Source organism: Aspergillus udagawae (assembly GCF_001078395.1).
Source record: "Aspergillus udagawae IFM 46973 DNA, scaffold_6, whole genome shotgun sequence".
Classification (NCBI taxonomy): Eukaryota; Fungi; Ascomycota; class Eurotiomycetes; order Eurotiales; family Aspergillaceae; genus Aspergillus; species Aspergillus udagawae.
This window is the reverse complement of record NW_025091269.1, coordinates 1,860,765-1,880,946: the sequence shown is the minus strand read 5'-3', so window position 1 is coordinate 1,880,946 and position 20,182 is coordinate 1,860,765. Positions and strand designations below refer to the sequence as shown.

The following is a 20,182-nucleotide window of genomic DNA, read 5'->3' as shown; positions in this document are numbered from 1 at the left end:
CCTGATCCCGCCTACACTGTCCGCAAGAAGCGGTTTCCCAAATAGACATCTGATATGAGCATATTTACAGCTTATGTCGCCATTTTTGACGCACTTTTGTGAGGGCGCTAAGCCATTGGCAACGATTTTTGTTCGACTCAGTTGAGACAGACGTACTTGAGACCACCAGAACCTGAAGCGATTTTGCATGCGGATCATATCTACCCCCTATTATAGCCAAACCAACCGGCAACGCCTGGTGGTACAAACAGTGAAATGAATGTCATGGAATATGGAATAGAAATCCTGGATTTGCTTATTTTGCTTGGACTGAAATGCCAGATAGAGCTGCAGGAAGAAGGGTCACAACGCGATACACGATATCAGTGAAAATAATCATATTTGCTTCTCAACTAGATACCTTATCATGATTGTAACCAGTCTCGCATTGCATCAGCAGCCCATGTTGTGTTACTGTTGTGATATACTTACTGATAATGATGCCGAATCCCGAACGGGCCGAACAATCGCCGCCTGAGGCCTGAGGAACGGGCCCATCGGCAGGCAAAATTAGAAGGCAAGAACCTGCCTTTGTCGGACAGTATTCCCCCTTGGTCATTTCTTCTGGATACTTTGGATGTGGATACTATAAGAGTATTTGCGTTGTGCGGACGGACTGACAGACCCCCTCAAGTCCAGGATGGATTGTTCGTATACGGTTACTGCTTAATGCTACGGAGTAGGTGCTGGAATGGCTTAGTGGAGTTGATAGACGAGATGCTTCTATCTCAAAACGGGCGATTGGGTGTATAGTGTAGAACGTATTCTCGTAAATTAGAGGTGATGTTGATCAAGGAATGTATGTCCAATTAGAAGAGGGTATCTATATGATACGCTATCTAGAGCGTGATTACTGCTGCTAGCAGAAATAAACAGGGGTATGTGGTGTTGAATGACATCTGCCTGGCAGATCAATCAAGGCGAAATAACAGGAAGGAGAGAACGAGTGGCGATTAGTAGGTACACAGAGGGCGAGGAAGAATTGTACAGTGTCTCTCTGTAAAGTCAACTGGTGGTATCAGATGAGAAAACGCAGAGAAACAGAGAACTGTAATATGTAACGAGGGAATAAAGATCGTGATTTCAAAACCATAAACAACAGAATGGGCGAATTTGTTTAAACAAAACGTTTCAACAGATATAAGACGAAAACGCGGAAAAGAGAGGATACAATATGCATGCTTAGTGTCACAAATTGGAAAAATTCAGAGACGTCGAGTGGTTTCTTCAGGAAGTTAGCTGAGGCCCAAACGGTCCCTCCTCTGTCCCTTTGGGCGACGCAGAGACTAATCCATCCGCAGTGCTCTCGACGTCTTCCCCAAAGGAGCCGTCTGCATAATCAGCAGGCTCCGCGTCATGGTCATAGCTCGACCGTCGCAGAAGTGGAGGTGTACTTGGAGGCTCCTGCAAAGGAGCAGTCTGCCGTGAAGATAGAGGTCTAGGCGTTGTGTTGATGTTCCTCAGCGGCCGACTCTCCGAAGAGCGCCTCCAGCCTGTGGCGGCAGCTCCACCCGAAGTTGAAGGAGCCTGGCGGAAGTTGGAGCTCGGAGGCGTGAGGAGTCCCGAAAGAAATGAGCTTGCATTATTTGACTTGGATGGCGTCTGCTCAGAGGCACCGGAGTTTGCATTCTCCCTGCCTTTGCGCCAGTTTCCCCACGCCGCTGCAGCGGCGAGAGGCAGAGAACGCGGCGAGGCAGTCAAATCAGCGAGTGAGGGGAGACTAGGGAAGCTCTGGCCAGACTGAGCTCGTTCGCGTTCCTGTAGTTGCATTTGCAGGTTGGCCTTCAGACGGATAGCCGCATCGCGCACAGCGTGCTGGTTAAAGGATGGACCCGACAATGTGTTGATGATGTCCTGGAGATCGTCGATACGAACGCCAAGAAGCTCCCGCAGCCAGGTGATCTCGGTGTCCTTCTCCTTGAGCTTGTTCGGCGCGTCCTTGTCCACGCCAGAGAGTTCTTGCTCCAGCTCCTCAATGCGTGCCTCGCGCTGCTGCAATTGATCCTGAAGGACAAGGATGGACTCCCGCAGGGCCTGAGGGGATATCTTCTCTGGAACCATGGAATCCTTGTTGAAGGTCATGGACGGTGAGGTCGAGTGCGCAACAGGGGAGTGACTGGACCCTGCCTTGACCGTCTGAGCCGCTTCAGCCGCCGCCCGCGCGGCCGTATTCGCGATTTCCAGCTTCTCTTCGAGATGCTTAACACGGTCCTCAAGATGATGCACCTTGTCATCGGCCAACGTCAGTCGTTCCATCAGATGAGACTCGGTCCGCTGCCTATCCTCGGTGGAATTGTGCAGAGCACGAGCGTGACGCTCCCGTAAATCGTTCAGAACGCGTTCATGCGTTCTCCGCTGCTCCTCCATGGCACGTTCCTTAGCTTCAGCTGCGGCGGCCAAAGCACTGGCTTTAGTTTCGCTGGCTTCCTCTAGCAACATCTCATAGCGCTCCCGCGCTGTGTCAGTGTCTAGGCGGACATTATCCAATTGACTCTGAAGGCGAATAATCTGTGCCTCCAGCTCAGCACGGACAATGTTGACTTGACTGTTAGCGGCTTCGAGGTCTGCCTCCAAGGAGGTCCTAGTGCGCTGGATTTCGGTGCGACTGGTTTCACGCGCTTCGTTGAACTCACGCTCATAGCGAGCGGCCTTGTTCTGCAGCTCATGGTTCTCCAATCTCAGGTTAGCAACGAGTTCCTCGAGTCTTGCGTTTTCTTGCTGAGATTGTCCAAAGATAAACTTCAACTTGGCCGCTTCCCTCTCCTGCTGCTCCAACTCACTGATGTCGCTTTCAAGCTTCTCGCGCAGCTTGGCCTCCCGGTTATAAGCCGTCCGTAGCTCGTTATATTTTGCGATGTGCTCCTCTTCCCGTCTCCGCCATGAAGCCTGGTCTCTGGTGATATCCCTGGTCACAGCCACCATCTCGTCCTGAAGACGGTCGAATTTCTCACTCAGATTATGCCGGATACTCAGGCCATCTTCGATCCGAGTTTTGAGGTGATCAATAGTGCCACGAAGTTTCTCGTTTTCTGCCTTCGTTTTCTCGAGTTCACTCTTCGCTTGCTCACTCTCACGCTTCCAGTTGTCGCTGGAAAACCGGTACTCATCCAGAGTACCCTCAAGAGAGATATTCTTTGAAGAGACTTCGGCAAGGGTAAGCTTGAGCGTGGCATGTTCCTGTTCCAGGGTGTCGAATCGGAACTGGATCTGTTCAAAGTAAGGGATCTTTTCCTCCTTGAACTGGAGCAAACGAGCTTCGGCGGATTCAGCGGCCTCACTGTGACGAGCGGCTTCCTCCTCGGCAAGCTTCAGAAGTCGCTGAAGCTCCGCCACGGAGTCCTGTGCCTCTCTGCGCAGATTGTACTCCTGCTCGGCTCGCTCATCGGTAAGGCGTAGCATATTCTTTAAGCCATCGATCTGCAGCATAAGACTGTCGGCACCAATCTCCTCTGCATCAGAAGGTCGAGGTTGGTACTGAACCAGCTGGCTTGAAACGACGTCTTGCATCATCTCCCTCAGATTGGCCATGGGATCTTCTGAAAACTTTTGTGCGGTCAGCGCATGGAGTTCAGCGACCGTGTCACGCAGTTTCATCAATTCAGGATTCTCAGTTGGTTCTGGGAGCTGCTGGTGTTCGCGTGTGGCAAGGGCTTCCAAAATAACATTCTTCAGTCTCTCGAGCTTGCGATCTCTCCGAGCGAAAGGCGACCTCGCTCTATACGAACCGTTCTCATCGTACTCGTCGTCTTCGTCGTCGGCATCGCTTTCTTCAATTTCGGCAGACACGCTTCTCCTTAGCCATTTGTTATGGGCTCCAGACGTAACCATCATAACCGATTCCTGAATGGCTTCCAATGCACGTTCCAGAGGCAAAAGACGCTCTTCGATGACCGAGCCGAGGAGGTCATTGACGCGGCGGTCAAAGAACCGGCTTCTGTTGACCAACTTCTCATCCTCGCCGGAGGAGATCACATCATCCCAGTCACTGATATGCTCGTTGCGGCTGATCAGCTGCCGAACGGGTGAATGGCTGCCGCCAATAATTCCCCTAGAAGGAGACATGGATGCCTGGGAATATGCGTCGAAGTCGAGTTTCGGAACCTCAAGAGCTTGAGCCACAGGACCCCGTCCCGGGCTTGGGCTGGGTGCTTCGCTTCGAATCTCTGCATGGACGTGCCTTTTCTCTTTGGACGGTCCTAGTGCTGACTCTGGCGGCTCATATGCAGGCCGAGGGGTGCTCAACCTCTCGATGCCAACGTCGGAGCCGTCATTGAGCTGCGCCATGACAGCGTTCAATTCCTCATCATCAGGGGAATCCGCCTCAGAAGCAGGCTCTGAAAGATCACCCTCCGGCAAAGCCGCTGTGTCTGCAGGGGCGTCATCGTCTGCGCGAGCCACAGGCTGGGCAGGTCCAGAGGGAACCGAATCCCGCTTGGGAGAAGCAGGAGGGCTTACAACAGCATAGCGCGACGCCATGAGATTATTCCGTGTCTTCTCAGGGGTAGGTACAGCCTTGGATTGCTCGAAAACAGTCGGCACAAATTCACGGACGGCGGGTTTGAATTCGAATGGTTTTGCAGTCGGTTTGAGGAATGAGCTCTTGGTGCTAGTCTCTGCGGGCTTCTTCGTCGAAGCCTCGTCGTTAGCAGCGGCTCCAGCTATCGGAGGAGCGGCTTCCTGCGTGATCTTGTCACCCTCTTGCTCTTGTTCTTGGGACTCTTGCTGTGCAATTGCCCTTTCCTCCTTGGTGTCAAACGGAGTCCACGTTGACGCTTCACTGACGGGTGTGTCGTTGCGTTCCACAGATTTGCTCTCTTTGTCCCCAAAAGCCTCCTTCTGGTTCAGGTCCTGTGCTATTGGTCCCGGCACCTCATTCTCTTTGCCCTCCGCAGGCACGTCTCGAGGAATATTTGACGCCTGAGACCCTTGAGCATTGGTCGTTTCTGTCAGAGGATGACCGGGTACAGCATATTGAGCTTCTCCTTCAGGACTCTCGCCACGACGGACACGCTTGTGACGATCCGATGAAACCCGACCATGGTCGTCTTCGGCGTTGGCTTTGTTCTTGTTATCCTGGGCATTGTCATCGGGACGGACGATGGGAATGGCCTTGGATTTCTTAGGAGGTTTAGAAACCTGAGAAAGATCGATGTCGCCAAAGATCTTAGTTCGGCTGGCTGAAGGTTGGGCAGATGTTGAAGGGCCAACGTTGCCGGTTGGATTGAAGGCCGGAGCAGCAACGTTGAATGAGGCGGAGGAGAACTTGAATTCACCAGAGGGGACATTGTGGTGCTGGGTAATATTGGCATCGCCAGGCGTGAACGCAGGAGCAGTAACATCGAAACCACCAGCAGGTATGAAGTTTGTTCCAGCCCCAAAAGTAAACGCAGGGCCTCCCATGCCTGACAATTGGAACGCATTGCCTTGGGGTGGATAGTTCTGCGCAGTCGACGCGCCGGTTGGATCGAACTCCCTTGCCTCCACATTGAGGGTCGAGGTTGAGAGCTTCGACTTATGTCCACCGACAAATGAACCTGTGCTTGGATTGGGTTCATGCCAGGAGATATTGTTCGTAAGTGAGCCATGTCCGTGAGGAGCACCAGAGAGGCTAGGATTTGTGTCGATATCCGAGCCTTCGTTGGCGTGAGCTTGCATGTAGTTCTCCCCGTAAAATTGTTGTAGATGTTGAGGCACGCGTTGCATTCCATGGTGGTCGTTATCCGGCAATGCCCATCGTGAGTGGAAAAGCTCGGAGTTGTGCAGGTCGTTTCGGATTGGCTCTCGATCATCCTCGTCAAGTTGCCGTTCTATTGACTCCTCCAGATGGTAATCAGACGGGCCAACCTGGTCCAGGCCCTTTTGAAGGGTTTCGCTGAGATTATGGCCCCGACTGTGACCACGAGGTGTCGGCTGGGCGATTTCGACGTTTGAAGCGTGGAAGTGATCCGGCGTTTCTGCCCGTTGGTGGGCACCTCCTGGCACAGCTTCCTGTGGACCATGGTCGACATGGTTGAAGTGGCCATACTGAGAGTCCTTTGTTGGAAATGACGGCTCCTCCAAACCAGGATGGAATGCGCCTTGATCGTGCAAGGGAGAAACTGGAGACAGGATCGACGTCAAATTGGGAAGGTTGCCACCTATAGTCGAGGCAACATTTCCTTGGCGTACATTGAAGAAACTCTGGGGAGTAAGAGTGCCTTGAGCCGGGGGTGTGGGTTGGAACGGAATATACCCCGGCAAAATGTTCTGCTCAACGCCGAAGAATGGCGTCTGTACACTGAATTGGGAGACCGGAGACGCCAACGAAGCGATGCCATTGCTTGCATTCGCCGACTGATTGAAGTGAGGCGAGAAATGGTGGGGAATGGATAGCGGGTTGCTGGTTGCTGAAGCCGTGGGAATCGGCGGCGATGCGATGAGTCCGGGGAAAGGGGCCATCTGACTAAGAGCAGCAGAAGCAGGGGAGACAGATGGTGGCATCTCCTCATCTCCAAGGGAGACACCGAGGGCCCGCAGCTTCTCCTCCTGAAGCCAGTTGACATACGCATCCCACTCTGCTTTGTCTGGAATGCTGACTGTGCATTTTCCGGCCTCCCACTCCTCCTGGACATCCTTAAAGTCGGGGAAAGACGGACGACTTAGCCCACCCAGTTCGAGATCTGGCAAGTTCTCGGGCGCGCCGACAGTGAAGCCACGGGTATCATAACCCTGCTCTTCCCAGTTTTTCAGCCGCTGCTGCACGTCTTGGACTGACAATAAATGGTAGCCAGACTCCTCCGTTCCTCTTTTGTCATCGACAGGGATGGCAATAATGCAGGCTTTCCCACGCCAGTTGAGTTTCTTCCTGGGTCTGGGCGTTGGCGTAGGCAGCTCCTTATCCAGAGCTGGCTTTTTTACTGGTACCGGTGTGGATGAGCTCTCAGAGGGGTGCGATATTGATTGGGGTTCGCTGTCGGCATCTGCTGGGGGCGGAGGCAGCGGCTTCTCAGCCGGTGACGGCGCCTTGCCGGTCTCCATCTCCGCTGAAGGTGGTGTATCTTTTGTTTCTGTCATGGTAAGTGACTGGGGATCCTTGTCGTATGCGAATCCCCAAAAGTCCTCTTGTCGGAGCGTGTCAGTTCGTTTGTGCAGGGAATCCTTGACTTTTTGACGCCCCAGGGTATTCTCGCCGTTAGCACTGAGAGCTCGTCGGCTCACAAAGTCGGCCAGTGTTGGGGTTCTAAGCAGGTCCTCGCCACGCCTATCCTCCTCCAGACCAAGCCAGTCGTCCGAAGCGTCGTCGGCGAAATGGTTCTGCGCTGTAAAGAAGGAGGGCGCCTCGCTACCGGAGTCGTCGCTCAACCAGTTGCTTCGCTCCGTTCGTGGTTGGCCTGACAGATATTGGTTGATCCAGTCCTGCGTAAAATCCTTGATGGATTTGCCTCCTTTCCTACTAAGCAGGTCTCGTCCAGGAGAACGACTCAGAAGGTTACTGTATAGGTGCCGCGCCGATGTCTCCGCGGCAGAAGGCTTTAGTAAGTCCGTATTGTTTATCTCAGGATCGTGATGTATACCACTTCGCATCGACGCTGGAGAGCTGTTTCCAGAGGCACGATCAATACCCGCGAACTGACTTAATGACCAAGAAAGCCTCCGCGGGCTGGGTGCCGCATAAGGTGAGCCCCAAGCAGTTGTATAATAAACACTACTCTCCTTCTCTCGGTTATCCGGGGACGATGTGGATGATTCCCAAGCCCCACGCAATTTTGGAAGAGTCGGGACGGCAGTTGTTGGGGGGTTTGGGGTGACGCTGTTGGTCCTGGGGGGTTGCTGCGGGCCAGGGGATCTGGAGGCCGAGCGATTCGACACTTCTGGAGATGCGTAGGATGTAACCAATGGCACGGTCGAATGCGAATCGTCAGGACTGTCGTTGGGTATCACGATGAAAGGCGGCGGACAAGACGCCGAATTGGCGGAAGGAACGAGCGGATCTAAATCTATTAAGAGAAGAATAATCGACTATTTAGCTGCTGAGTTGCGTATGACGATGACTGGGAGGAAAGGTCATGGCGCTCGATGGCGTTTTGCCTAACACAATGCCATCAATGGGCAATTGACCTGAGGAACTGTATCTGCGTAACAGATAGAAGAATACACACCTTCCGTGTCGACACCTGCAGCAAGCCCTTGCTTGCTGCTCCCCTTATCGTCCAGAATGTTGAAGCATGGAAATCAGATAACAGAAAATGGTAAACCACCTCGTAGATCGTCTTCACCCTGAATTACAGGAATCGAATCAAGCTGCGCGCTGGAGAGGACGGGCGTTCCCGCGGCTTAGACGTTGAATGGAGAACGCGCCTAAGAGATTCCTTCAGGGAGGTAAGTCTTCAATGATGAAAACTCAAAAGCTGACCCTAACGAAGGTAGACAAGGAAAGAACGGACGAATAATTAGAGACAGCTAAGGGATGCGAAAATCTTGGACCATGGCGCATACACAAAGGAGAGCTGGATCGAGGGTGGACGATGAGGAAGGTAATCGAGACTAACGACGGCGTAGACTTAAGGGGAGAGAAGCGATGGCCTCTTTTTTTTAATCTGAAAAGATGTCTTGGCTCTTTCGTCTTGGTTCATGTCACGATCAGCAGAGCAGAACTTAAAAAACGCCAGACTACGGAGGAGACTAGGAAACTCATGGGCGGATAAACCTTGAGGGGCCAACGGCCGTTGAGGAGGAATTATCCAAAGGAAGGTCGCAGGGGTTCTCCGGGTTCTCCGTATCATCTGAAATCTACAGCATTTTACAGATAACTGAGTATTCCTTTTTTATCACAAGATTCCTGGAAGATTGATATGTTCTCATTACTCTGAAGTACTCCCCTGATGCTACGTGTCTGGTGCTTGATTGTTTACACAAGGTGCACCTTTGATGGCTCGTTGGTTACCTCAGTAGCTTTGACCGCCATCTGGTGACTGTACTCGGTACTTGCATTTCGCCTCGGAGTATTGACCTTCAGCAACAGAGCAGCATGATAGTACAACAAGCTAAATTTCAGCATCAAAATGCTCAGAAATGTCACTTTGATTCATGCGTCAATTGATGGAGATGATTATTTGTTATTACTCTTTTGCGGGTGACGCGCCCTCGTGGTTCGTGTCTTCGAATCAGGGGTAAAACTACGCTACGAACCACGGTTCTCTAACTCGGTGCTCCATACTCTGATAACTCCGTTGCTCTACGCAGTTCCTCACTGCTAGAGGACACTATTACACCAGCTGACTCATCAGATTGTGCATGAAATAATTATGCGTCAGATCAGAATGCACCCACCAACACTTCCAAAGTCACTGTTGATCGAAAAGACACATGCTTAATCAAGGTTGCACCAACTCCCACCAAATCCAAACGGAAAACTACAGTGGGACTGAAATTGGGCCTAAGCCTACCAACTGAATATCATACTTCGGCAACGCAGTAAATTCACTTCTAACTCAAAAGGCAATACCTGTTGAGATCTCTAGAAACTGGTATATCCGGCTGGTATATCATACAAGAATAAAGTCCACCTGGGATCCCTCACCATCCTTTCCACCCTAGAAAATAAAATTCTAGTGCGCGGGGCAGTTCAAATCGAACTTGGCCTTACGGTCCGCGGTAAAAGCACCCCAGTGCTGTTCGTCCTGCATCTCACCGTTGTCGCCCTTGGTGTCGGGCTTCCAGGACTCGTCAAAGGCCTCAAAGTAGAAGACATCAATACCCCATGCGAGAATGCCACAGACGGCAGACTTGTAGTAATCAGCAGCATTCTCAGTGCTGGCGACGGCAGGTCCGTAGTTGGATCCACCAGCTGTTAAGGCGTCAGATTCAATATCCACCATGAACCCATGTAATTCAGGAAATGCAACACTTACTTGTGGGCCATCCGGTCTCACCGTTGCCGAAGCGAATCTTGTCTGCATTAGAGCCGGCAACTTGCTCAATGTGGCCCAGAGCCTGAGACATGTCATCAAAATATGTGTTGGTGGCATTGCTCAGCTCCTGGCCCTGCCAGTAGGCGAAGCCGTTGGCCAGGCTATGTAAAAATCAGCCCAGTTCTTGAGACAGAGAAAAACGGCATGCGGGAACTTGGGAGGCAAAATGAGCTTACAAGTAAGTGACACCACCCTGAATGATGGGATCGGCCGTACCATCAGCGAATTTGTTCCAGCTGTCCACCATTCCGACGGTAACCTTGGGGAACTCCTTCTGGACCTGCTGGATTCTGGCGAGCAGAGCCTGAGGGGTGAGACTCTTTCTGTAGAGCACTTCGGAGCCGACAGTGATGGCGTCAATAACATCCTCATTCCCAGGGACAGAGGCTTTCAAGGCGTTGAAGTCCTCGGTGAAAGACTGATCGTAATCGGGCCTACCAAACGGGAAAATGTTAGCAACCTAGCCGATTTGACGTAAAGAGGAAGTAATATGGCGTAGTTCATACCAGACACCCAGGACGACTTTGAAGTTCTTCGCCTTCGCTGCAGGGATGATATTCTTCGCAGTGTCGCAGTCATTCGCGGAGTAGATGCGCACAAGAGAGGTCACTTCTTTCAACGTATCAAAATCGGTCTCATAGTCCGACTGGACTTTGCATTTGCCGTCCGCGTTTTTGTTGCCGAGGGCGAAACCCAAAGTTCCATTCTTAGTGGCGACAGCGGTACCGGCCGCAAGAGCGAGTGGGAGCAAGGTGCTGACACGCATTTTGGATGTATGTGCTGTTCTAAGGTCAAGAAGGAACGAAAGTGATGAGTCTAATTGATGTTATAAACACAAAACTGCTTCGATTTAAGCACGGGAATAGACGAAATCAATACCAGATAAAAATAGCGACAGGAGTAAGGAGAGACCAGAAGGAGGGACAGTTAGGCAATAAATAATGGAATCAAAGACTGGCAACCGACCCTGTACGTCAGTCAATGAGAAGAGAATGTGGAGTAGTTGGAACTTGGAACGATCGATGAGAATGATAATTCAACGGATAAAGGTCGCCTCCTGAAGGAACTGGAAGAGAATGAACGAACGAATGTTTGGTTCTGGCTCTCTTTGGCCCGGGGCCGCGGAGGAGAATTCGCCATCACCCAGTAAGGTAAGGCATCGATCAGTACCCTTAGGTAACGTACCTAGGTTCCCGTCTCAGGGCCAGCGCCCCTATGGAACAATCCAAACTGTGCCACAGTGTGTCACCCAATCCGAGATCTCATTTGTTTGAGCGACCCACGCGCGGTACCTGGTTTAACGATATTGGGGCAAAACGCTTCGGTGATCCCTATCACCCTTGATCCTTCTGCCTTCCGGGCTTGTTGGGTGAAACCTCCACAGGGGTCTCAGGTTCCCCAAGTGGTTTAGTGGGTCAGAGAGGCCTGGACCCTGTCCCTTGTACAGTCATACTCAAGAAAGAGTCTGCGAAGTGATAGTTTGAACCAGACCTACAAATATGATAAACGGCGTACAAGCATTTCTGCAACTCAGTTCTAAACTTCTTTTCCGAAATTATCCACAACATAATCGCTGCCACCTACTGTTTCTACTGCCGCTTGGATGAGTCGGAAAAAGAACGGCTCAACTCGATACCTTATGTGATCCAAGCCGGCTAATAATATACCAGCAGAGGGAGAGTCAATGATGTCACACACTTTGAACAATGCGCATACATTATTGAAGGAACCCTGGATGTTCAATGGATGGAAGAACCAGAAACAAACAACCGGCCAAGTCCGCGACAGTGGCTTCCAGTCCTCGTCTTTGGAGTTGCCATTCCAGTGTACCGGTCTACTGTAGTCTTGGTTCTTATCCGATCCTGGTTGCCATCGGAGCGCGAACTTTCCATCCGATGAACGTTGGAACTGCGCAAACTTAGATACTTTGCCCCTCTGCCACCACCCTCCACTCGTATGCTTACCCTTGGTTGTTATCGAGAACTGACTTTGCCTGTTCAGGGGTGATTTTACGACCAGTCATGCCATTGAATCTTGCACTGATGGCCTGCCACTGGTCCCTTTTCCATTGAGCCGCAATTTCACGAAGTAGCGTCACATCCTCCAGGGTGCAGTCCTGGTCGATACCCTGGTAACGGGAGTCAACGTACTCTCCTTCGTATTCAATCTCTTCGAACTTCAGCATAGTGTGTCAGCTGTCTTGCCAATCATAGAAACAGTTGAGTGAGATCTTTGGGAGTCCTACTTACTTCGCCATCTATGACCAGATGGTCTGGGCCAGTTAATTCACTATCATGCGGCAGATTGCTCGCATACCAGAAAGGTCTGCGGTCTGCTTTTATAATGCTCTGAAGTATGTCTCCGCGAATCCGAGTAAACTGGTCTTTCAGCTCCTCAATGAAGCAGTCGCTCAATGCGCTGGGAAAATGTTTCCTCGATCTCCCACGAGTTTCAAGCTGATGAGGTACCCTACCACCGTCTCTATTCCATTTTGACGCATCGTTGTTGCCTTTGTGCGATCAGCCCGTCATTTTCTCACCATTTAGATCCTCGAACTGCGTTTACCCGACCTGCCCCCCATAATATCTGTCCATAAAGCTTCAGTCTCGGTTTCAGTGTGCCAAAACTTCGTGTTGTGCTTTGCAGCAACCCTAGCTCGCTGCAAAAGATCAGACTCCTTGTAATTTAGCATCGTTTGATGGGTATTGCTGTTACCCTATGCGCATCAGTGGCCAGCAGGTCTTTGCACAGCGTCCTGGGTCTGAAGACAGAGGTCAGAGGAACCCGATAGCGAATGCCATCGACGACATAGACCGGCATCTCGATGAGTTCTCAATTTTGCTCGGAATTAAAAGAAGCTGTAGCAAATATAATACCTAGCAGCATCAACACCCGCTATCTACAGGAACACATGAGTGTATGGATATTTTGTTGGTCTCGAGAATCGGCATCCTAAGGTACATTCTATAAAAGGCAAGCACTGGTCAAAGCCGGGAGGAAGGCATGAGCAAATCCCTTCAGAAGGAGCTTGGACGTTGGTCCTTGTCTGCTGGGCACAAAGAGGCAAGTCCTTCATTTGTAGCAGAAAGTTGAATAGCTCCTTCTCAGGTCAAGGAGAGGTCCTCCTGGATCCCCACAATGCTCAATATACACAATCTGGATGGTCATCTTCCAGGGGAAGGGAACAGCCAGCGTGCATCATGTTCTTGATGGTAGGAAAAGGCTGGTTTCGAATGGCAAGCTTTTAATTGACTTGGACTGCGAATCAAAATTTTTAAATTAGACAGACCATTGAATGACTTAAGGTGCGGTCCGCGGAGAGCCATCTACGAGTACTGAGGTGGTTTGCTTAGAGTTGGTCCGAGCGTCTCGAATTTCCAACTCCGACAGAGAGAGAACACCTTGCGCGTCGGAGATCATCGAGCAGGCCGAGCATCACCACTTCCCTTCCAACCTCCTCTCCACTAGCACATTAGAGCTTCGTCTTCTGCATGCAAGCGAAGTCATACACAAAATGCGATTCTCCACAACAACCCTTCTGATCTCCGCCCTTGGGTGGATCACAGCTGTGGCTGGACACAACATCCAGCTCAAGGCGCACTCGAGAGAATGCTTCCACGAGACATTGCACAAGGAGGATAAGATGACCGTTACCTTCCAGGTCGGTGACAGGGAATTTGGTGGCAGCGGGAACCTTGAGATTGATTTCTGGGTAGGTCCCCTGAAACTCAAGCTTTTGCTGGATCATCTATTTTGATTGTCGGATCGGTCACGAAGGCAATCGGTCAATGGACGGGATTTATAAGTTACTAATCCGACTTTTCTGCTGGTTTACAGGTTGAGGACCCCCTAAAGAACCGCCAGTACTTCAGACAAGCCGTCTCTTCGGAGGACTACTCGTTCACCGCACACACCGACGGAAAGTACGTTTACTGCTTCAGCAACGAGGGTTGGACTTCGAACTCGAAGGAAGTGTCCTTCAACGTCCACGGAATTGTCTACGTGCCGGAACATGAATTGGCCCAAGATCCCCTGGAGGCGGAAGGTATGAGCATTGCATATGGGCGTTAGACACTAGTTGTGCGGTGTCAGCTAACAGCTTCTTTGTGCAGTGCGTAAACTCTCGGAGGCCCTGGCTCAGGTGAAGGATGAACAGTCCTACATTGTCGTTAGAGAGCGGGTGCATCGAAACACCGCGGAGAGCACAAACGCCCGAGTGAAGTGGTGGAGCATTTTCCAGCTTGCCGTGCTTATTGGTGAGGGTATCTTCCAGGTCTGGTGGCTGAAGAGATTCTTCGAGGTGGGTGTGACAATATCCAAGCAGGTTTGTCGATAGTTGCGCTGACATTAGTGTTCTAGGTTAAGCGTGTTGTTTGATTACATCCAGAGACGAAGTAATGGATTTATATCGTGGGTGATGATTGGTGTCTTCGATTGCATTTACGGTCTGAGAGTTTGGCCTTTTAGCATCCCTGCAATAAGACTAGTTGTTTTGAATGAGCGCGATGAAATATCCTATTTGCATGAATAATATCTACACCAATATTCTCTGCGGCACCGCTGCTCGTATAAACTAGAGATCAAAAGTACCTTCCTAATTAGACGACCACGGCATGCAGGGTTATCAGCCCCGCATCCACCAGCAGTGACCCAAGTATCCAGAACATTGAGCTTCCAGGCCCAATACAGCAACAGATCACATCCTGAATCCAGGGGATCCAGAGTCCTACGTTCAACTCCGCCCCTCATCCAGGTACCCTAAACTCCAATGGCCTCCATTCTAGCCCCCCATCCAAACATAGAATCGAACGCAACCGGTAACGAAAACGAAAACGAAGCCGTCCTGGCTCTCAGCGACGATCCCCTTTTCGATATCTGCTGGGGCCGACAAGCGTGCGGGGCGTGCCTGAAAGGTGATGCCCCTTGTAGCTGGTGCCCAGTGGTATGTATCAGCTCGCAGCATCCAATTTGCGCAAGCAGATGCGAGACGCGACAAATGCTGACCGCAATAGACATCAACGTGCGTCCCCAACCGATCGCGTGTGCCTATATTAGCGCCTTTCAGCTCGTCAACTATTTGTCCGCTTGGTTCGGAAGAGAGATGGGAGCTTCGGGCCTTGCCGTTCGGGTGCCATGTTAGCACGATTACCTTTTTGACGGCTTGCGTGGCGGTGCTTGGGACGTTGGCGCTGGTTGGATTGGGGATTTTGCTTGGGCGGCTCTGGGAATGTGGAAAGGGGGCTTTGGGGAGTAGATGGAGTCGGTGTATGGGGTGTGTCCGACAGAAGCTACGGCGTTGGCGGATTGGTCGTAGGAGGTCTGGGTTTGGAGATGCAGAAGAGGATGATTACCAACGTCATCAAACTGAGGCCGAGCCTTTACTGCGTTGAGTGATGCGGCATTAAGCGGAAATCTTGCCTGAGAGATCGACCTTCGACCTAGGTATCTTCGAATATATAACCCTTTATGACCAAAGTGGGTCTAACCCTTGACAACCTGGCTGACCTTGTATTCGACAACCACCGGCTTACCCTTCTCGACTCGGAATCGTCCCTGGCCGACAAACACTCGGTTCTCGAACTCCTTGTAGCGCTCATCACCGGTCTGCATTTCTGTTAGAGCATGCAGAAGGGTAAATATACCCGCGATGCGGTCTCACCTCAAAGGTAAAGTGAGTAAAGGAGTTTCCAAACGGCGTCGCGCCGTCGTCTGCGGTGCCAGAGAAAACTGCCGCTTCCGCGGGGCCCATCGTGATGACGCCGGTGTAGTTCATGTAGAGTAACTGTTAGTTGTACCGTCAGCTTGTATCCCCCAGTCTTCGCTAATGGTATCGTGACGCACAGTATCATCCTTGGTCCTGCGCATGTACAGTTAGCATCATTCTCTGCTCTCGTGCCCTCATTCCCAGAATCCCCCGATGAAGACTAACTTGATGACTCCGTGAGCATTCAAGCGCAAGTGCTTGTTGTCTGGGTCTGCATGGATGTAATCGTTGCCGGTACCGACGAACTCGGCATCGAGGGCGAGGGTGTAACCGGGATCACTCTTGACAGTGCCACCGGTCATAGGCTTTTGATCAATGTAATGTATGTTAACGACGAATGCTGTCAATGAGTCAGCTTGGCAGCGAGCTTACCACGACCTGCAGGCTGTTGGAACGAGAGGCACTGCCTTGAACGAGGTTAGAAATGTACCAACAATATTTCCTTTCGAGTAGAAGCTTACCAACAGCAAACCCAGGGTCAATTGTGACCTATACAGAACACAGTGGTTAGCCGTCGAGAGCAGCGCCATGCTAATTATCGCTTGTTACTCACCTGGACTGTGAAGGCAGGCTGGAGGGAAGGAAACTCAGACATGGCGATACAGTGTGGCTGAAATAGATGGGATGTTGCAAACAAGATAGAGGTCAAGGAAAGACAGTGCTCTTCTCAAGTTGACATGCACAAACAGAACGTAGGATAACTGAGGGGTTGCTCAGTTTACCATTTCCAATCATCAACAACAACCACAAGGTGCCCCGCACTCCCGATAAGGAAATAATTGCAGATCCGATTCTCGACATCCCTACGTAACTCCGTAGCTTGTGTACATAGCTTAATCGGCCCACAAACTTAGTTCGGCCAATTTGGCAGGAAGGCTCAAATTGTTGGCTTTGATTGCAGACGAGAACTGGCACATTAGAGGAGAGGTCGACTCGAAAGTACTGTAGCAGTTGCAATGTTTCTGTTGCCTAGTATGGCTCTACATGCATAACCCTTACCATAACGATTACTCTATAAATATGCTTAAGCGGATTTACCGCAACCCTTGGACAAGACGCAGTGAAAATTAGTATCCAGGACCTTGAGACGAATAGAGTGATCATCTGCCTTCTTAAGATATCGATGTGCGACCACTGGTTTGCGACTATAGACAGATGGACACCTGACTCATCAAGAATGCCACTGCAACTCGCAAGGTCCTTTTCAACCCTTTCGCTTCTGACCAAACAGTCCCTGGCAGTAGCCCACGTGGGGACGCCAATAGGCAGAGACTAAAATGTACTTAGAGTCACGAGATAATGCGTCTCAAAGGTCGCGTGTCATGGCGGGGCGTAGATCTACAAAAAAGAAAAATCACCCTTGCTTTATTATTTGAGGATATTACCCTCGCCATCAAAAGACTCGGATTTTGTCAATGTCTCAATATAAGCAGACTGCTTTACGACGGACGGCTGAGGAAGAAGTGGAACCAACGGAAACTGTCGAATGGAAACCTTCCCCAATTGGGTGATTAGCTGTTGGTGCCGCTGGGACTGATCAGCTGCAATTGTTCATCATCGGTGACGTTGGTGAACGGGTATGTGGGCTACATTAATTTCCTACTCTTTCCACCAAGCTTGAGAGCCTATACATGATCAATGTTTCGATTTCTTTCTGACAGGTGATTAAAGATCGATCCCCGCGTCGTCGGGACGTCTTCCCCAGCACAGGGCAGAAAATAAGTACCAATCCAATGATCCCCTATCTTTTTCTGCAGGGTATCCTGGTTGCCAGTGTGACTGCCTTGCCCGTCTTGGAGCAACAACCTCTCGGGCTTGCAGTGCCAGAATCGAACAGTCAACCCGATGGAGGAATTCAGCTGGAAAAGGCGCGAGTGCTTCATGGGCGTTTTCTCCAGATAACAGGTGAGATACATTCAATTGGCTCAAGACTACGGAGTGTCCGAGGTGGAAGTTCGAAAACTCCGAATGAAAATACTGATTCGGTGTCTCTTTGTTCAGACCTGCACCCTGACCCTCATTACAAAACCGGAAGTTCTAGCGACGACGGCGCACCATGCCATCGAGGAAAAGGTTCGGCAGGATACTATGGAGCTGAAGGGTCGGACTGCGACTCGCCGTTCTCGCTGGTCAACGAAACTTTCAGCTGGATAGAGAAGAATCTGAAGGGCAATATCGACTTTGTCCTGTGGACTGGAGACTCTGCCCGTCATGACAACGATGAGAAGATTCCTCGAACAGAGGATGAGGTTGTTAGATTGAATGAGATGCTGGTGGACAAGTTCGTTGATGTCTTCGGAGACAAGCGACTCCCTAACGGTCTCTCTATCCCCATCGTTCCTACAATTGGAAACAACGACATCATGCCACACAATATATTCAAAAGCGGCCCAAACCGATGGACGAAAAGGCTCCAAATGATCTGGAGCAAATTTATACCAGAGCATGAGCTCCATACATTCGTGGAGGGCGGCTGGTTCACGAGCGAGGTCATCCCAAACAAACTGACGGCCATCAGCCTAAATACGATGTACTTTTTCGACTCGAATTCTGCCGTTGACGGGTGTGCAGCCAAATCTCAGCCGGGATACGAGCATATGGAATGGCTACGGGTGCAGCTTAAATTGCTGCGCGAACGGGGTATGAAAGCCATCCTTATCGGGCATGTACCTCCAGCCCGAACAGACAGCAAACAGAGTTGGGACGAGTCGTGTTGGCAGAAATATGCTCTGTGGGTGCATCAATATCGGGACGTGATTGTCGGCAGTGTCTACGGTCATATGAACATCGACCATTTCATCCTCCAAGACCACCACAAAGTCAACATTGTCGATGCCGACCTGAATGAGTCACCTTCAGAAGCTTCGAAAGATGCTACCGGCGACGTTTCCATTCGGTCTCGGTCGGGCTACCTTAGCGATCTCAGGCATGACTGGTCCAAGTTGCCGTCACCCCCGCCAGATTTTCCTATGGACAACAGTACGGTTGACGACTGGTTCGGAGAGGGAGCGTCGTTCGAAGACGACGATGATACCCGGTCCAGGAAATCCAAGAAGAAAAGGCGACAGTTTCTGAAAAAGATCGGCGGACCTTGGGCTGAGCGATACAGCGTATCGCTTGTATCACCGAGTCTAGTCCCAAATTATTTCCCTACTTTGCGCATCGTCGAGTATAACATAACGGGACTCGAAAATATAAAGGCTTGGGGCGAAACTTCTGATGCTGGTGATACCCTACCTTCGTTGACGGAAGAAGTCAAGGGACGTCGGTCATATTTTGCGTCAATCGAAGACCCAGATATGGATGAGTTGAAGAAAGGAAAGAAAGGGGACAAGAAAAAGAAAAAGAAGAAGAAGCCGTCCTTTAAAGTTCCAGAACCTCCTTCCCCCACCGCCCCGCCAGGGCCTGCATATTCGAATCAGCCATTGACATGGCTTGGTTATACTCAATACTTTGCGAATCTTACGAAGATCAATAATGACTATTCTGAACGATACGGTGTCTCGCCTGACAGTTTGGTCAATGAGACGAGAGGCAAAGATCTCTTCACCTTTGAAGTCGAATACGACACTACGAAGGATGACATCTACAAGTTGGAAGATCTCACTGTGCGCAGTTACTTCAAATTGGCCAGTCGAATCGCACATAAAGCCTCCGCAAAAGATCAGATATTGGAAGCGGGAGCTACCGATGACCTGCATGCTGCTATTGAGAACGATGGTGACGAGTTAGGAGATATGAAGGACGCAAAGGGCAAGAAGCTCAGAAATCGAGTATGGAAAACATTTCTGAAACGGGCATTTGTGGGATACTACAGGAGCGGTGAGATTGATGATTGATGGGACGTAGCTGATGGCTACGTATTCGCATGAGGGTTGTATAATAGCCTACGATCATATTCCTTCTTTGACTATCGGAGTTACTGGGGTTCGAATGAGTTTGTCAGCGTCGCCCTGGGTACACGACTTGAGGGTACATTACTAGAAGGCGACTTGGATTGACGGCACTTCTTAATCTGAATCATAAAGCACTTATATTATCAGCGAATCCCGTATTCCGCTATCCAGGTCTGACATCATACTGGCGGTGAAGATGGAAACTGCGCAGGTCAGAGTGGTATTTGTCGTGACCGACAGCGAGGATGTCACTTCATACTGTGAGTTGAACAAAGATAGACACAAAGCAAAGATCTCAAAGTCACAAATCCTAATGACAGTAGATAATTTGATGGCTGTACGGAGTACTCAAGTAGATGGCACCTGTCAGGCGCAACAATAGACAATGCAGCGGTCAGTAAAGCGGTATATATCTGCCGGAAAACTGATGGACAATATTACTGGCGTGGTGAGATGTAGACCTTCCAAGTCATCAATGATGAAGATGAAGCATCACTTTCCTCGATGTTCAGATCATCTATTGGCGTGATTAT

At 50.6% G+C, this 20,182-nt stretch overlaps 5 protein-coding genes across 5 annotated transcripts; 2 read left to right on the top strand and 3 right to left on the bottom strand.

Moving 5' to 3' along the window:
- Positions 1–1,266: 1,266 nt before the first annotated feature.
- On the bottom strand, positions 1,267–10,755 carry Aud_008421 (putative myosin class II heavy chain (MHC); the record flags this gene model as incomplete). The annotated part of the gene is made up of 5 exons (XM_043293297.1): positions 1,267–8,009; positions 9,665–9,865; positions 9,930–10,090; positions 10,166–10,423; positions 10,496–10,755. 5 exons carry the CDS (start codon positions 10,753–10,755, stop codon positions 1,267–1,269), a joined length of 7,623 nt encoding a protein of 2,540 aa, XP_043149232.1.
- Positions 10,756–11,949: 1,194 nt separating this feature from the next.
- Aud_008420 (uncharacterized protein) lies at positions 11,950–12,285 on the bottom strand (the record flags this gene model as incomplete). Its single annotated transcript, XM_043293296.1, has 2 exons — positions 11,950–12,165; positions 12,280–12,285. 2 exons carry the CDS (start codon positions 12,283–12,285, stop codon positions 11,950–11,952), a joined length of 222 nt encoding a protein of 73 aa, XP_043149231.1.
- A 1,218-nt stretch (positions 12,286–13,503) lies between these two features.
- Positions 13,504–14,366, top strand: Aud_008419 (emp24/gp25L/p24 family protein; the record flags this gene model as incomplete). The annotated part of the gene is made up of 4 exons (XM_043293295.1): positions 13,504–13,701; positions 13,827–14,034; positions 14,102–14,313; positions 14,349–14,366. 4 exons carry the CDS (start codon positions 13,504–13,506, stop codon positions 14,364–14,366), a joined length of 636 nt encoding a protein of 211 aa, XP_043149230.1.
- Positions 14,367–15,470: 1,104 nt separating this feature from the next.
- Aud_008418 (DUF3237 domain-containing protein) lies at positions 15,471–16,348 on the bottom strand (the record flags this gene model as incomplete). The annotated part of the gene is made up of 7 exons (XM_043293294.1): positions 15,471–15,593; positions 15,649–15,771; positions 15,831–15,846; positions 15,919–16,058; positions 16,126–16,160; positions 16,215–16,242; positions 16,307–16,348. The coding sequence occupies 7 exons, from the start codon at positions 16,346–16,348 to the stop codon at positions 15,471–15,473; spliced, it is 507 nt and encodes a 168-aa protein (XP_043149229.1).
- Positions 16,349–17,486: 1,138 nt separating this feature from the next.
- Aud_008417 (endopolyphosphatase) lies at positions 17,487–19,592 on the top strand (the record flags this gene model as incomplete). The annotated part of the gene is made up of 2 exons (XM_043293293.1): positions 17,487–17,658; positions 17,755–19,592. The coding sequence occupies 2 exons, from the start codon at positions 17,487–17,489 to the stop codon at positions 19,590–19,592; spliced, it is 2,010 nt and encodes a 669-aa protein (XP_043149228.1).
- Positions 19,593–20,182: the final 590 nt, after the last annotated feature.